Source organism: Hemitrygon akajei, chromosome 1 (assembly GCF_048418815.1).
Source record: "Hemitrygon akajei chromosome 1, sHemAka1.3, whole genome shotgun sequence".
Classification (NCBI taxonomy): domain Eukaryota; kingdom Metazoa; phylum Chordata; class Chondrichthyes; order Myliobatiformes; family Dasyatidae; genus Hemitrygon; species Hemitrygon akajei.
This window is the reverse complement of record NC_133124.1, coordinates 70,376,405-70,394,724: the sequence shown is the minus strand read 5'-3', so window position 1 is coordinate 70,394,724 and position 18,320 is coordinate 70,376,405. Positions and strand designations below refer to the sequence as shown.

The 18,320-nt window shown below is 41.0% G+C and overlaps 2 protein-coding genes across 3 annotated transcripts in view; one reads left to right on the top strand and one right to left on the bottom strand.

Annotated features, from left to right (window-relative positions):
- Positions 1-2,598, bottom strand: part of abcf2a (ATP-binding cassette, sub-family F (GCN20), member 2a) — a 60,376-nt gene extending 57,778 nt beyond the window's left edge. Inside the window, exon 1 of the mRNA XM_073045208.1 lies at positions 2,533-2,598. The gene's annotated coding sequence lies outside the window, so the exon portion shown is untranslated. The remainder of the gene's footprint in view (positions 1-2,532) is intronic.
- Positions 2,566-18,320, top strand: part of faim2a (Fas apoptotic inhibitory molecule 2a) — a 41,841-nt gene continuing 26,086 nt past the window's right edge. The window contains exons 1-5 of one of the 2 annotated variants that reach the window (XM_073045221.1): positions 2,566-2,752; positions 7,523-7,758; positions 12,504-12,637; positions 12,935-12,999; positions 14,135-14,188. In XM_073045221.1, the coding sequence (XP_072901322.1) occupies positions 7,563-7,758; positions 12,504-12,637; positions 12,935-12,999; positions 14,135-14,188 (449 nt within the window). In that variant the 5' untranslated portion in view covers positions 2,566-2,752; positions 7,523-7,562. The remainder of the gene's footprint in view (positions 2,753-7,522; positions 7,759-12,503; positions 12,638-12,934; positions 13,000-14,134; positions 14,189-18,320) is intronic. The other variant, XM_073045230.1, reaches the window with a different exon arrangement.

Sequence of the window (18,320 nt, the reverse complement as noted above, 5' to 3'; positions counted from 1 at the left end):
TTCCTTTCCAGTCATAAAGAAGGGCTTCGGCCCGAAACGTCAGCAGTTTATTCATTTCCATAGATGCTGCCTGACCTGCTGAGTTCTCCAGCATTTCGTGTGTGTTGCTTTAGGTTTCCCATAATTCTTACTCTTCTTGGTGTTAAGTTTAATGGCGGTTGGCGGACCAACATGAGATGTATAACTGCCACCTACTGAGTTGGGAGTGTGGAACAAAGAAACAGGAACTATACCTACTAAATTCCCCCCCCCCAAAAAAAACCTCATAATATCAAAAAGCCTACTGTTTTTCAGAAAGTCAAATATGCACTTGCATTCACTATGGTGGCAGTGATAATCTTAACAAATTTTCCATGTTAAACTGCGAATGTCCCAAAGATCCCAATTTAGCAATTAGATGTTTCCTTTGCACCTCATAGGAAGTACATTTAAACAATATATGCTGCACCATTTCTTGACAAGCGCACTCCCTACAGATACCAGTATTATGCAAATTAATTCTGAACAGGAAGCATGTAAAAATGTAAGTATTATCTTATTCCCTGCTTTTATATCCATCTCTCAGTTGAGTTCCCACCATCCTCTGAATTTTATATAAATGCCATCCTTTCTTTTCCTTATCCCAACTTTGTTGCCACAGTGAATGAATCGACTTTGTAAATATGGCTTTCATGTCCCCCTTATGCAAAGGCACTACTACATTTATATCCTTAACTTTAGCGATTGCTTGGCAAGAATGTCTGCCATCTTCAACCCCTATATGGGCAGGAACCCTTATGAAATGTATACACAGGACTAGAGCCTCAACCCATGTCCAATCTCAAGAAGAATGTTTGGCCTACAATTTGAAGTACCTGTTTAAATAGATGTCCAGACTGAGAATGAATCACACCATAGAAGAACTTAATTAAGGCATACTTCTTCGATCCATTCCAAGGCTAAAATTATACAACCATCTCAAATGTGAATACTGACACTTAGTCTAATAATCTTTTCTCAATAATCAGCTGAAACTTTGGAGCATAAACAGAAATGCCCAGGCAACCTGTCACTGGATCTTTTGAACCATCTGTGTTGATATGTAAGAATCCATACAATCTGCCTTGCATATAATGCTGAACTTCCTGTGTGGCTAATAAATAACCACTCCTCATCTTGTTATCTTCCTGAAGGCCAAAATCAACCACAGGCAAAGGGAAAAAACATAGAAGCATGACAGAAAATGGTACACTGGAACCATAATCCACATTAAACCACCCAAGATTTTGTGCCAATTCATTTCCCATCCGCTCAAAACTGAAGACCTTACAAATACAATGCTCCCAACACTCTACTCATGTTACCAATAGTGGATGGCCAACTTTATGTCCTCTTACTTTAACCCTATAAACCATTGCTAACCGTAACCTACATAGATGTAAAAGTACTTCACCCATTTCTACCAGTAATGCCGAAGTTGGGAACGGTTTAATAGCACCACAACATAATCTTAATGCTTGAGCTTCAACTTTATCTTGGGGTGAGGCTGGCCCATAAGGAACATATCCATAATCAAAGACAGATCTGATTAAAGCAACATAGATTTGTTTAAGTAACCTATTACTCACATCACAAGCACCCGGGCACAATACGAGCTTTCTTACACTTTTCTAGAATTTTATTCACATGGATCTTCTATGTTAACCTTGTGTCCATCCACATACCTAAAACTTAACCACCGACTTTTGTTTAAGAGATTTACCATATAACTTGAGATCAATTGTGGGTGTAATGTTCTTTCTAGAAAAATAAACAACTTGAGTCTTTGCAACAGAAAATTTAACCCCCATGACCCCATTCCTCTACTTTATTAACAGCTGCCTGCATTTTCCTAACTCTATAATTTTTATTCCTGCCTCTCTTCCACACTTGGAAAAATCATTTGGAAAGATTTGGAAATATCTGAACCAATATTAAAAAGTATCATTATATTTTTAAAAGTATCATTAATCATAATATTAAAAAGAAGATATTCCTTAGAGAATCTATCACATTTTAAAAAAATCTTAAGTCCAATTGAACATTCTACCACCTATTCCCATCTTTTCCAGTTTAAGCAGCGATACTTGGGTCCATAACATATCATAAGCTTTCTCTACATCAAAGAAAACTGCTACCACTTATTATTTGTTAATTTGGGCCGTACAAATATCAAATTCCTAATTTACATTTCCCCTAATTCCTAAAATATAACTGATTTATGTAAATCTGCTTGTGGATTTACAAAGGGGGATGGAGGGAGAAGTATTTCATATTATACTTTGAAATTAATCATGGATGACAACACGTAGCGATATTCTGATACAAAACTTGGGTGTTCCGGTTTCCTCCAACTGTCCAAAGGTTGGTAGGTTAATTGTCATTGTAAATTATCCCGTGATTAGGCTAAGGCTAAATCGGGGGATTACTGGGCGGCGCGGCTCGAAAAGCCTATTCTGCGCTGTATTTCAATAAATAATGATAAAATATAAATAACCAAGAAAATACTCCTACCCACTGCGGATCACGGTGCACTGAGAGTTACAAGCCGTCAGCCAGTGCCATTCATGATCATGGCTAGTGGTGTTTACGTCACGCTCCGCGTGCAAAACTACAATACCGGGGGAGGGTCGTGCTGTTGCCCGGGTAACGGAGTTCTGCGGTCGTCGGCTCTCCAACGGCCGTGGGTGGGCGAGTGAGAGCAGCGGAGCCTTTCAGTTAGCGAAGTCTCCCGGTAAGTGGATAGGGATGGTCTGCCTTGTGCAGGACGGAGAAGAACCGGGGCAGGGGGAGCGGCTTCAGGGTCCCGTCCCCTCATCCTGGGGGCCTTCAGCTCTCCCGCTGAATCTCTGCTCCTGAACCCCGACCCATTCACTCCTCACTCCTGACCTCAACCCTTTACCCCGTCTCTGATCCGCGAACCATTAACCTCTTGCTCTTAACCCGAACCCTTCAGCCCCGCCCTTCATCCCCAAGCCACTGACCCCTTACTCATGTTCACTCACCAACTCATCCCTGACCCAGTTCCTTATCAAGGTGTTGCAGTTAAAATTTTCCACTCATGTCAGTAAGACCAAAACTGATTGTGGACTTCAGGATGGGGAAGTCGAGGGGATACACACCAGTCCTCATGGAGGGATCATGAGCAGTTTCAAGTTCCTATGTGTAAACGTCTCTGAAGATCTACCCTGGGTCTAAGTACTTACAAAGAAGGCACGCCAGCAGCTATATTTCATCTGGAGTTTGAGGAGAGTGGGCACATCATCAAAGTTGCAAATTTCTACAGATGTACCATGAAGAGTATTCTAACTAGTTGTATCACTGTGTAGTATGGAGAGGCCACTGCACAGGATCAAAAAAATGCTGAGGAAAGTTGTAAACTCAGTCAGCTCCATCATGGGCACTAGCCTCCTGAAGGCCAAAGAACATGTCATAGTTGTGGTCTTTTTTGGGATTTGTCAACTACTATAACAGGTTCCTGCCAAACCTGGCAATGGTGCTCCACCCCTTGAACTCTTCACTCTCTATTGAGCATTGCAGAACCAACATCTAAGCCATTGGATCTCACTGTAGATCTCATCCACGCAGTCCACCAGAGCTGACTTTGCATGCTAGGGCAGGCATGTCCCTATTTCATTGGGGTATGAGGCTGTTGTGTGTGTGTATATGATTAAGCATGTGTGTTATGCAGCAAGAGTACATTGCAATATGTAATAAAAACTGGACCCAAATACATCCCTCTACAGTCTGGAGAAGTCCTGTCAGAAGTGGTCTTAATGTAAGAGTTGCTGCCAAAAAGCCATTCCTCCAAAGTATAACAAGGTCAAGAGACTCACCTATGCACAAAAACACAAGGACTGGGGTTCTGAACAATGACAGCAAGTGTCCTGGACCGACAAGTCAAAATCTGACATTTTCGGCTCAAAATGTTTGTCCGTAGAAGAATGCTACATGGATCTATCTGCAGCCAACAGTGAAGTAAAGCACAGGTTTCCTGCAGTTTTGTGGCTGCATTTCTGTAAATAGTGTTGGTTTATGGAATTCTCATTGCTGAGAAGTACAAGCAGATTCCCATTCAACACACAATAGCATCTGGGAGGTGTCTGATTGTCATGCTGCAGCAGGATAATGACCCCAAACACACTATCTTCAGCAAAAAGAAAAGCAAGTCCTGCAACAGCTGGTATGTTCTTCAGAGTCCTGCTCTCAACATCAACAAGGCTGTCTGGAGTTATCTAGAGAGAGAAGCGAACAAGAAGGCAAGGTCTGCAGAAGAACTGTTGCAAATTCTTCAATATGCTTGGAACAACCTACCAGCCAATTTTCTTATAAACCGTGTACCCAAGAGAATTGATGCCATTTTAAAGGCAATGGGTGCTTACACAAATTATTGATATGATTTAGTTTTTAACTATTTATAGCTCTTTAGAGTAATATTTTTAATATTTAGAACTTTTCATTATGCTTGAAAGCTTCTTCACTTTACATAATAGTTTTACAGGTGCCTAAGACTTCTGCACAGTACTGTCTGTGTGCATTGGTACTGTATACTGTATTACACTGTACTGCTGACACAAAACAGAAACGACTTTCATGACAAAGTGATGGTAAACCTTTTAATATGGGTCTCTGTTGTCGACTGAGAGTGAGAAGGGGACAGGAATCATGGCTGGGAAAAGGGAAGGGAGAAGGGAGGGAGTGAGATGCACCCGAGAAACATTCTGTAATGATCAATAAACCAGTTTTGAAACAAATGGTTTTGTCTGGTGTCTCAGGACCAGGTGTGTCTGCATCTGCACTACTCTCCACTACTGGCATTCCTTCTCCACCACCTGTCCTTTATCTCTCTTGAGGCACTTCGCCCTCACTATTCCCAACATCCTTTGCACCCGTATATATAGATGTGGGTCCCATTTCCAAGGCATCTCATTATATAGATGCAAATATTCCAAAATCTGAAATCCGAAATGCTTCTGGCCCCAAGTATTTCGGATCAGGGGTGCTCAACCTGTATGTATGTGCATATAATATGTACCCCCTTATTCCCCCACCTTGTCTTTCTCCCATCTATACTCTTCCCAATCGTTTTCCCATGACATTAAGCTATTGATGTTGCTGGATTGTCATTAATCTGAAATCAAGTTGCTTTTCCTAGTCCCCACATTCTGCCTGACAATGTTATAGAGATGAACGTAGGTAACACCCAAGGAAATAAGGGCATACTGTACATGAATTACGTACACTGTGACAACCATATATCCAAAAGTAAGATGTCATAAAGAGCAATGAAGTGAATGACTCTGTGCATACATATATTGATGTTATACTTGTGAGACAAAGATAAGATGGTCTCTCTATCCTATTTTGTTATTCAGTAGGATCACGGCTGATCATTGCCACAAGTCCTCTTTCTTATCTAACCCCACACCTTCTAAAAACAACATTCTGAAGCTGGAAATCTGAAATAAACCTGTTCAGAGGTTGTTCACTTAAAATGGTTCACTTTACCTTATTTCCTCTAGATTCCTGAATGTACAAAAATCTGTCTGTCACAGCCTTGAATTGGTAAATTCATTTATTATGTATTGAGGTACAGTGGAAAACTTTTGCATTCATACAGACCAATTCATTACAGAATACATTGTGATAGTTCAAGGTAAAACAGTAGCAAAAGGTAAAATAAAGTGTTATCATTACAGAGAAAATGTAGTGCAGTTAGACAATAAGGTGCTGGGTCATAACAAATTAGATTGTGAGGTCAAGAGTCCATTTTTAACATACTAGGGAACTGTTCAATAGTTTTATAACAGTAGGGTAGAAGCTGTTCTTGAGCCTTTAGTGCATGCTTTCAAGCTTTTGTATCTTTTGCCCAATGCGACGGGAAAGGGCCTGGGTGGGTGGGGGAGGGGTCTTTGATTATGCTGATTACTTCACTGAGACAGCAAGAAGTGTAAACAGAGTCCACGGGGGGGGGGGGGGGGGGGGGGGTTAGTTTCTGTCACAGGGTGAGCTGTGTCCACAACTCTGCAGTTTCTTGCAGTCATGGGCAGACCAGTTGTCATACCAATTTGTGATATCATAAGGTCCATGGAAATTTTAAAAAATATCAAAGATTTACAACCTTTACATTTAAAAAACATCTCTACTCAAGATAAGATGATCCCTCTTCCTAGGTTATCCAATTAAAAGAGACAACCTCTCTGCATCACCTGTCAATTCCTTTAACATTCTTTTTATCTCTGATAGCCCCTATAATTTTTTAAAATTCCAGTGTATATAGGCTATTCATTACCAGTCTCTCTTTGGAGGACAAACATTCCAGAGATCAGCTCGGTAAATCTGCATTACAACAGCTCCCAAAACAACAACTCTTGATATGTGGAAATGAACAGTTCATTTCCACGGATGCTGCCCAACCTGCTGAGTTCCTCCAGCGTGTTGTGCATGTTGCTTTGACCCCAGCATCTGCAGAGTATTTTGTGTTTAACTCTTGTTACGTACTGAGTATTATAGTATGGAGATGTAGAAGTGAAAGCAGTGTCATAGAACAAAAGACCATAAGATATAGGAGTAGAATTAGGCCATTCAGCTCATCAGGTCTGCACTGCCATTCCATCTAGGCTAATTTTATTAACCCTCTCAACCCCATTCTCCTGCCTTCTTAAGATCTTGAAGGAGATGGACTGAGCAGAAACTGTTCTGAGTGAGATCTGTAATGTTGAAGTTTCCATCTTTTAGATATGATATAAACCTGATACTAAAGATCACAGGGTGCTGTACTGGTATTGATATTGGTTTATTATTGTTACAAGTACCAATATACAGTGAAAGCTTGTCTTGCATACTGTCTGTGCATATCAAATCATTACTGATGTGCATTGGGATAAAACAAAGTGAAACAATAGCAATGCCGATTAAAGTGTAAAGCTACCAAAAAAAGTGCAGTGCAGGTAAACAATAAAATGCAAGATCATAACAATTGTGAGGCCAAGAGTCCATCGTATTGTAGAAGAGGTCGTTTCAAGAGTTTGATAACAGTCGGGTAGAAGCTGTCCTTGAGCCTGCAGGTACATGCTTTCAGATTTTTTTATCTTCTGCCTGATGGGATGGGGAGAAGAGAGAATGACTGGGTTGGGTGGAGAAGTACACTGGCTGCTTTACTGAGGTAGTGAAGTGTAGACTGAGTCCATAGAGGAGACGTTGATTCCTGTGATTTGTTGAGCTGTGTCCACAACTCTCTGCAGTTTCTTGTGGTTTCATGCAGAGCAGTGGCCATACCAATCCAGATGAAGAAATGGGAGAACACGATATTTATTTTCCAACCAACTGTCACATCATGTTGTACGTGGGATCTTGATTAGTTGTCATGTTTCCAAGTTACTACAATGATCACACTTCATAAAGTACTTAATTAGTGGTCGTGCAAGTTACCAAACAATATTCAATGCTTTGCTTCAAAAAGTTGAGCAACTTGCCAAAGTGAATTTCTGCTTTTCTTTCCTAGTATGCTGGTATCCCACTAAAAAGCCAATGACTATTGAATCATGCAACTTTCTTCGGTAACACCAAGCTACAATGAGACAATTGCAAGTAGAGAGCATCCAATCACAGGCCACCAACCAGTGTTCACTGGCCAGCAGGCTTACCCCATGCAACAGCCCTACTCCCTACAGCAGCCGTATCCAGGCCAGCAGCCAACGAGTCAGCATCCGAACTGGGTTTTTGCACAACCTGGCCTCTGTAAGTATTTGTTCTCAACAAACAAAAAATAGAGAACTGCAGGTACTGGGAATCTGAGATAAAAAAGGAAAATACTCAACTGGGCAGACAACATCAGTGCAGAGAGATAGAGAGTTCTGATGAAAGGTCACTGGCTTGAAATGATAACTCTGTTTCTTACACCACAGATACTGTCCTAACCTGCTAATTATTTTCAACATTTTGTATTTTTATTATGCAATTGCAGAACTTGCCTATACTGTCAGGAAGTAAACTACCAGCTCATTGCAAAACTGAGAATAACAGTTTAGTACAAAATGATCCCTATAGATTGGCTGTATGTACATAGCAGGTTGTGATCTGGAATTCATTTCCTGGAAAGATAATGAAGCAAAGGATCATTGGTAGATAATTGGAGGGAAAATTTTCAACAGTTTTTGAGAAAGACAAGCCTCCAGTCACTTTCTATAGCATTGCCAGGTCGCACTCTACAAAAAATTCCATATCTAGAAGTCACAAATCATGAGTGTGATTGAATACTTGTCTGGATGAGAGTAACTCCTGTAGCACTATCTACCACTATCTGGGGTAGTGGAGGTATAATTTGTCCATCTGTGCTGATCACCCCATCCTTGACTAAGCTGTTCCACTGTGAATGGTGTTCCACTGTTCCACTATCGCTGAGCAGCAGTGAACCATCTGATAGGCCTATCGGAGTTCTCTTTGGGAACTAGATGACTTGATCAGCATTTCTGATCTGGCTATTGTTCACGATTGCACTTAAAAAAAAAAGATCAAAGCAATCGACTTAATTGCCATTCCATCCGCGACCCTAAGCATTTGCTCAGTCCACCACAGGCACACCCTGGCTTCAGGGTTATTCACCAAAACCTCCTTGACAGTTAACCACTTGGCATGATTAACTTATTATTATTTAATTATTTATGGCTTTATATCGCTATATTTCTTCACTATTCTTGGTTGGTGCGGCTGTAACAAAACCCAATTTCCCTCAGGATCAATAAAGTACGTCTGTCTGTCTTTCAAAAGTCTACCTCTATCACCTTGAAGCCAAGAATAAATGGCGCAGGTTCCCCCCAAGTTAGACAGTATCCTGACTTAGTAATACTGTGCCCATAAAAGTATTCACCCCACCCCTTGGAAGTTTTCATGTTTTATTATTTTATAACATTGAATCACAGTGGATTTAATTTGGCTTTTTTTGACACTGATCAACAGAAAAATACTCTTTTGTGTCAAAGTGAAAATAGATCTCTACAAAGTGATCTAAATTAATTACAAATATAAAACTAAAATAATTGATTGCATAAGTATTCACCCCCTTCATCAGTATTTATTCAGTGTACCTTAGGCAGAAATTACAGCTTTGAGTCTGTGTGGATAGGTCTCTATCAGCTTTGCACATCTGGACACTGCAACTTTTCCCCATTCTTCATTACCAAACTGCTCAAACTCTGTCAGATTGCTTGGGGATTATGAGTGAACTGCCCTTTTCAAGTCCAGCCACAAATTCTCAATTCAGAGTTCTGAACTCTGACTTGGCCACAGCAGGACATTAACTTTGTTGTTTTTAAGCCATTTATGTGTAGCTTTGGCTTTATGCTTGGGGTTATTGTCTGCTGGAAAACAAATCTTCTCCCAAGTAACCATTCTCTTGCAGACTGCATCAGGTTTTCCTCCAGGATTTCCCTGTATTTTGCTGCATTTATTTTACCCTCTACTTTCATAAGCCTTCCAGGGCCTACAACAGTGAAGCATCCCCACAGCATGATGCTGCCACCACCATGCTTCATGTAGGGATGGTGTGTTTTTGATTATGTGCAGTGTTTAGCTTATGCCAAACATAGCATTTAGTCTGATGGCCAAAAAGCTCAATTTTGGTTTCATCAGACCATAGAATCTTCTTCCAGCTATCTTCAGGGTCTCCCACATGCCTTCTGGCAAACTCTACCCGAGATTTCATGTGAGTGTTTTTTCAACAGTGGCTTTCTCTTTGACACTTTCCCATAAAGTTGCAACTGATGAAGCACCCAGGCTACAATTGTATCTCACTTTCTCCTATCCCAGCCACTGAAGTTTATAGCTCCTCCAGAGTTCTCTTGGTGGCCTCCATCACTAATTCCCTTCTTGCACAATCACTCAGTTTTTGTAGACAGTCTGCTCTAGGCAGATTTACAGCCGTGCCATATCCTTTCCATTTCTTGATGATTGACTTAATTGTACTCCAAGGGATATTCAGCAACTTGGAAAATTTCTTGTATCCATCTCCTGACTTGTGCTTCTCAATAACCTTTTTGTGGGGTTTCTTGGAGTGTTCTTCTGTCTTCATGGTGTAGTTTTTGCCAGGATACTGACTCACCAGCAGTTGGATCTTCCAGATACAGATGTATTTTTACTGCAATCAGTTTAAACACCTTGAATGTACACTAGTGATCTCCATTTAACTAATTATGTTATTTCTAAAACTAATTGGCTACACCAGTGATGATTTGGTGCATCATATTAAAAGGGATGAATACTTATGCAATCAATTATTTTGTGCTTTATGTTTATAATTAATTTAGATCACTTTGTAGATCACTTTGTTTTCACTTTGACACAAAAGTCTTTGTCTGCCGATCAGTGTTAAAAAAGCCAAATTAAATCCACTGTGATTCAACGTTGACGAACAATAAAACATAAGAGCTTCCAAGGGGGTTGAATATTTTTTATAGGCACTGTATATCCCTTTTCATATTCATTCATCATCTAAATCTTGGGACTGCATATTATACAACTCTTACTGCAGCTGCTCTGAAGGCAGCTCATCACTACCTTCTCAAAGGCAGTTAGGGAAGAGACTGTGTGCATAAATTTGGTTACTAGCTATAGACGAACATCATTGGTTCTTCATTGTTGCTGGAATGGATAGCACTGTGGGAGAACCTTCATTTCTGGGCCTGATCACCTCCCTCTGCAACTGGATCCCAGACTTCCTGATTGGGAGACCTCAGTCAGTCCGGATCGGAAACAGCACCTCCAACACCATCACACTGAGCACGAGGGCCCCCAGGGCTGTGTGCTCAGTCCACTGTTGTTCACTCTGCTGACCCACGACTGTGCTGCAACACACAGCTCGAACCACATCATCAAGTTCGCTGATGACACGGCCATAGTGGGTCTCATCAGCAAGAACAACGAGTCAGCATACAGAGAAGGAGGTGCAGCGGCTAATGGACTGGTACAGAGCCAACAACCTGTCTCTGAATGTGAACATAACAAAAGAGATGGTTGTTGACTTCAGGAGGGCATGGAGCGACCATTCTCTGCTGAACATCGATAGCTCCTCAGTAGAGATTAAAAGCACCTGGCGGAGAATCTCACCTGGTCTATCAACACCAGTTCCATAGCAAAGATAGATAGATAGATAGATAGATACTTTATTCATCCCCATGGGGAAATTCAACATTTTTTCCAATGTCCCATACACTTGTTGTAGCAAAACTAATTACATACACACTTAACTCAGTAAAAATATGATATGCATCTAAATCACTCTCTCAAAAAGCATTAATAATAGCTTTTTAAAAGTCCTTAAGTAGTTTACTTAAATACATTAAATACAATCAACCCCGGCACTTTAACATATCTTACTCCTGGCGGTTGAATTGTAAAGCCTAATGGCATTGGGGAGTATTGACCTCTTCATCCTGTCTGAGGAGCATTGCATCGATAGCAACCTGTCGCTGAAACTGCTTCTCTGTCTCTGGATGGTGCTATGTAGAGGATGTTCAGGGTTTTCCATAATTGACCGTAGCCTACTCAGCGCCCTTCGCTCAGCTACCGATGTTATACTCTCCAGTACTTTGCCCACGACAGAGCCCGCCTTCCTTACCAGCTTATTAAGACGTGAGGCGTCCCTCTTCTTAAAGCCCAGCAGTGTCTCTACTTTCTGAAAAGGCTGAGGAAAGTCCATCTCCCACCCTCTATCCTCACCACATTCTACAGAGGTTGTATTGAGAGCATCCTGAGCAGCTGCATCACTGCCTGGATCGGAAATTGCACCATCTCGGATCGCAAGACCCTGCAGCGGATAGTGAGGTCAGCTGAGAAGATCATCAGGGTCTCTCTTCCCGCCATTACAGACATTTACACCACATGCTGTATCTGCAAAGCAAACAGCATTGTGAAGGACCCCACGCACCCCTCATTCAAACTCTTCTCCCTCCTGCCATCCGGAAAAAGGCACCGAAGCATTTGGGCTCTCACGACCAGACTGTGTAACAGTTTCTTCCCCCAAGCCATCAGACTCCTCAATACCTGGTGTCTGGACTGACACCAACTTACTGCCCTCTACTTTGCCTATTGTCTTGTTTATTATTTTTGGTAATGCCTGCACTGTTTTGTGCACTTTATGCAGTCTGTAGTGTAGCTTTTGTGTTGTTTTAACTAGTTCAGTTTTTGTATTGTTTCATGTAGCACTATAGTCCGGAAAAATGTTGTCTCGTTTTTACTGTGTACTGTACCAGCAGTTATGGTCGGAATGACAATATAAAGTGACTTGACTTGACTTTGACTTGACTAGAAGCAGTACAGTTTACTACCACCTTCTCAAAGATGTTAGGGATAAGCAGGACAGACTAGTATCTCAATTCCAGAAAGTAAATAACTAACCAAAAATAAAATAACAACCAAAGCACCAAAAATGAATTACAAGCTGGGGTCTAACCAAATACTCAAGAATTTCTTTTTGCTTTGCTGTCCAGATCCTGGAAGCAGTTCTGGATATGTGTCAGCCACATTCTCTCCATACTCTCAGCCCAGCAACAGTGAGAGCATAGAGACATCTGCCGCAGAGGCCTGGAACAACCAGATCGTGAGGCACAGGTTTGTACGGAAGGTGAGTTTGTACTTGGGTGATAAGACTGCCAGCCTCTAGGTCATAAAGAGTAGACCCTGAAATTCTCTGTCAATCTGTCTCTCTTACTCACATCTTTCTGCCACACAAACATATACACATATGCTATCACTCTCCCTCAGTTTTTATCTGATTTTCTAATTCCCTATCTGTCTCCCGTTCACTCTCTCAGTCACCAGCTCTTGCCTGCCTCTGCAGAGGGAAGGAATTGTGGCAGAATGTTTATTGTCACTGTATTTATGCCGAGCTGATTTCCTTGGATTCTTGTCTTCCCAACAGGTTTATGCCATCTTGATGGTACAGTTACTGATAACTTTTGGAATTGTGGCTGTCTTTATGTTTTGGTAAGTGTCTTCATTCTATTCTTTTACTCATGCGATTTCTGGTGAACCTTACACTGCAAGGTCCCATTCGCAATCCTTCTTCATAAAACTGCACCATTCAGTGAGTGCCTAATCTGGATAAAGATAGGAAGCAAGATCCCAACTCCTGGTAGTAGTCCCATTTTGTTTGCTCATCTCAACTGTATCTGTTACTGAATGAATTTTCTCCAGTGCAGGGTGATATGATACCAGTAACGGTGTTGCATATATATGGTTATCACAGGCACCTTCTATCACTTCTACATAAGATTTTGACATGGTAGATACTATGGAAATGCTTTTGATGCTGGGAAGTTTGAGAACTGGGAGTCAATTTCGAAAATTTGTGGGCAGAACTGAGAAAGCATGTGCGTACAAGGAGGCCTACAAATCTGACTCAGTTACACCAGTTCTGTCTGGAGCAATGGAACAAAATTCCAGCAACTTACTGTGAGAAGCTTGTGGAAGGCTATCCAAAACATTTGACCCAAGTTAAACAATTTAAAGGCAATGCTACCAAATACTAACAAAGTGTATATAAACTTCTGACCCACTGGGAAATTGATGAAATAAAAGCTGAAATAAATCATTCTCTCTACTATTCTTCTGATATTTCACATTCTTAAAATAAAGTAGTGATCCTAACTGACCTAAGACAGGGAATGTTTTCTGGGATTAAATGTCAGGAATTGTGAAAAACTGAGTTTAAATGTATTTGGCTAAGGTGTATGTAAACTTCTGACTTCAACTGTAAATCTGTAAATCTCTGAAGTAGATATAGTGAACTGTTGGGAAAGTGAAAGATATGTCGCGAAAGATTTATTGTAAGAGGTCAATACATAAATAGAGGTGACTAGCTTTGCTTATACAGGACCACATTCAGAATGCTGCACACTGATCTGCACTCCCAACACAAAGAAAGATGCACTTTCAACAGATGCACACCAGTTCCATACTTCTCATACATTTTATATGAAGAAATGTTTCCTAACTTTTCTCTTAACAGCTTGTTCTGATGTTTTAGTCATTTGTTCTTGATCAGTAAGATTGTATTTTCCAGATCATGAATGAGTAATTAATCAGTTGTGTTTGTGAATGTGTGCTTTCCCCTTTGCAGTGACCCAGTCAAAAGATACGTACGTAAAAGCATCATTTTGTACTACACCTCATTGTAAGTACAAAACTCCCTCTATCATTATGTGATACTGTAAGAAAAAAACTTTAAGAAAATAATGCTTAAAGAAATATTGAAGCTCCTGTTTACTTGAGTTTTTTTTGTACTTGAAGGAATTTTATTCATTGACCCGACTATTCATTTTTGTGGTTTATGTGTTGCTAAGGTACATTGAATGTTAACCACAGGACCAAGCCATTCAGTTCAGCTGATCTGTGGAGTGCTCTTATTCAACATGAGCCTCTGAACTTCATCCCCACTTTAAAAATAAGGTCACTTTATTTTTTCTGTCTCTGGATTGGTATACTACAAGTTTGAACACACATTCTTGCTGAGTTTCTAGTCTTGTTGAGGAGGGAGCTTACCATCAAGAAACTCCCTTCGTAAATTATCTACTCAGCAATGTTCAAAGGGTTTGACCACCTCAATGCAGCACTGTAGTCCGAGTGTTTCAAACATCAAACAGGCAGGACATCTGATTTTTTAAAGGTTGAGGAGGTGGAGTATGCTTTATGACAAACTCATCATGGTGCAGAGATGTGGCGGGTTCTGTCTCAATCCTATTCACCCAACCTAGAACATTGAATGGTCAAGTGTCATCCATTTTATCAACTGATGGAGGTTTACACTGTCATCCTGGTACTGGTGTACATTCCACCTGTGGACAACTTCTGGCAGGCACTGGAGGAGTTGAGCACCATTATCAGCAGTCAAGAAACAGTACATCCTGATACCTTCCCTATCATTGTGGGGGATTTCTTTTTTTTTTACTTTTTTTTATTAGCTTTTCAAAACATTTTACAAATTAAAAACCCCAAATCCCAATGAGGAGCATTAATACAGTGCAAAATTAAGCATACAATAACAATATGCTACAAAGGAAGAGAATTTAACAAAAAAGCACCTAAATTAAAGACAAGTGAGCTTAGTGTCCTCCCCAAGCCCCACAACACAAGAAAAAAAACAACTCCAGACCGACCACAACACAATATAGAGAGTATAAGTCAGGACAGTCAAACTCCCAGACTGTGAATACACTTAGCAACAGAGGATAATAATGCCTACTACCAGAAAAAAAAGGGAGCTGAAAGCAAGGGACCGAAAAGAAGAAAAAAAAGAAAAAAAAACCCTAGTCAAGAGGAAGGTTATGAAAGTACTCGATAAAAGGTCCCCAGACCTTATGGAACTTTAGATCCGAATTAAGAACTGAATAATGAATGTTTTCGAGGTCCAAGCAGGCCATAATGTCGTTAAGCCATTGCGCATGAGTGGGCGGGGCAATGTCTCTCCATCTAAGGAGGATCAAGCGTCTAGCCAGGAGACAGGCAAAGGATAGTATTCGGCATTTGGTCGGACCCAGCCATAAATCTGTCTCGCCCCAAAAACCGAACAGAGCAATTAAGGGGTTTGGTTCTCGGTGCTGATTCAGAATACCCGATAATCGTCTAGTTTTGGGTTGTGCGGGTGGGGTGGATTTTCCAGTTCCAACATCTCTTTATTGCTTAGGACATGTTTTTATATTTTGATCTTACGAATCTATGTTTACATCTCTGCTCCCAGACTGCTATTGTACTGCTTGACTTTTTATATGCCTGCTGCCTTTTATGCATTAGTAATTGATAATGGCTAGTGCACTTAAATTCGTGAGCTGGAATGTAAAGGGACTGAACCACCCTGTTAAAAGGAGGAAGGTATTCTCACATATCAAACAACTCAAAGCTGACATTGCTTTCCTTCAAGAAACTCATATTCGTTGTTTTGATAACTCCCGGCTTCTGTCAAAGTGGGTGGGTCAGCATTTTCATTCATCCTTTGCCGCTAAAGCTAGGGGAGTTTCCATTCTTATTAATTCAAATATTCCTTTTGAACTCCATAATAAAATATCTGATACAAATGGCCATTTTATTATTGTTTCTGGTAAACTATATAAAACTAAAGTTGCACTAGCAAACCTGTATGCCCCCAACTTTGATGATGTTAACTTTTTTGAACAGTTTTTTTCCCTCACTACCAGACTTAAACTCATACTCTCTTATATTGGGTGGTGATTTCAACTGTTGGTTGGATCCTAAACTGGACCGATCGTCCTCTGTTACCTGATTACCTACTAAATCTGCCTTAGCTATTCAATCGGTTCTTAATTCGGACCTAAAGTTCCATAAGGTCTGGGGACCTTTTATCAAGTACTTTCATAACCTTCCTCTTGACTAGGGTTTTTTTTTCTTTTCGGTCCCTTGCTTTCAGCTCCCTTTTGTTTTTCTTGTAGTAGGCATTATTATCCTCTGTTGCCAAGTGTATTCACAGTCTGGGAGTTTGACTGTCCGGTGTTATGACCCCAGCCCCCTCCTTTGTGAGATTCGCAAGAGCCCTAGTCAAGGGGGGGTCAAATGACCCAAGAGAGAGAGGGAGACGTGCTGAAGACCACGTTCCCCAGGGAAGCAGAATAAAGCGACTCTTTGACTATTGTCTCATGAAGACCACGTGTAAAGCCCTCGGGCAAAGTGGGCTGGTCGCTCAACAAGACAAAAACCTCGGACATAGCCATTGTCTTGGGAGACACCTTTGTGGGATAAGGAACTGGCCTACGTGCAAAATCTCAGGGCAATGTGAGATGGGTGATGGGGGAAGGATTGCCTCGCCCCCCTACCCTGATGGACATCTACAACCCTGCCAGTCCAGATAAAAGGTGGGCTGCCGAGGCGGGGCGCCAGACGCACCAAGGAGACACACGAAGAAGACACGATAGTGCTTCCCGTCGGAGCGGGACGCCATTCTGAAGGAAGCCATGTGCGTTAGACTCTGGATCGGGAGTCTGTGGATGGAATCACGGACAATCGCTTTTAACTAACAACTGGGAAGCCTGCTCTTCTGATTCCACGGCAGTGCTCCGTAAGGACCCGGGCAGGTGAAGCTGTTTAATGACATCTCTCTCTCTCTCTTTCTAACAAAAGTGCACCAACGCGACACCACAACCGACGGCGGCTGGTGGAACTGCAGTGACCGCAAAAAGACTTTTAAATATCCAGTAAACGATATATATCTACATTACCCCTAGACAACTGTAGAGCTTATTTCTGATTGATTATTACTATACCTGTGCTTTAGATTGAGTTGTGACGACGTATATGATCTGAATGTTTTGTATTAACCATACGTTTGTGCCCCTTTATAAATAAAAACGTTTGAAAATAGTAGCATCAGGCTTCGGTGGATCCATCTATCTTTGCTGGAAAACTACCCGGTTACTGGGGAACGTAACACCGGACTTATACTCTTTATACTGTGTGGTGGTTGGTCTGGAGTTGTTGTTGTTTTTTTCTTGTGTTGTGGGGCTTGGGGAGGACGCTAAGCTCACTTGTCTTTAATTTAGGTGCTTTTTTTGTTAAATTCTCTTCCTTTGTAGCATATTGTTATTGTATGCTTAATCTTGCACTGTATTAATGCTCCTCATTGGGATTTGGGGTTTTTAATTTTGTAAACTGTTTTGAAAAACTAATAAAAAAAAGAATACCCGATAATGTAGTGAAGACATCTTTCCAGAATTTCTCCAAGCTAGGACAGAACCAGTACACATGGATGAGAGAGGCCTCTTGCATTTATCACAGAGCGGACTAATGCCAGGGTAGAATCGAGATAGTTTAGATTTAGACATATGGGCTCTATGAACAATCTTAAACTGTAAGAGGCAATGGCGAGCACAAAGGGAGATTGAGTTAACCGATTTGAGAACTGAGTCCCAGCTCTCCTCGGATAAGGAGATATTTAAATCCTGCTCCCATGCCATTTTAATTTTATCCACAGGGGCCCGTTGTAAGGCTGCTAGTTTATCTTGGATAATTGAAATTAAACCTTTACCTAGTGGATTAATAGAAAGAAATAGGTCCATAGCATTTTTTGCAGGCATTTCAGGAAAGTTAGGAATTAAAGGAGCAATAAAGTGTCGGATTTGGAGATATCTGAAAAAATGAGTGTTAGGCAGATTGAACTTAACAGAGAGCTGCTGAAAAGAAGCGAAGCGATTATCAATGAAAAGATCTTCAAAATGTCTAATGCCCTTCCTATACCAAACATGGAATGCTGAATCGTACGTAGTAGGTAAAAAAAAGGTGATTATGTGCGACAGGGCTAG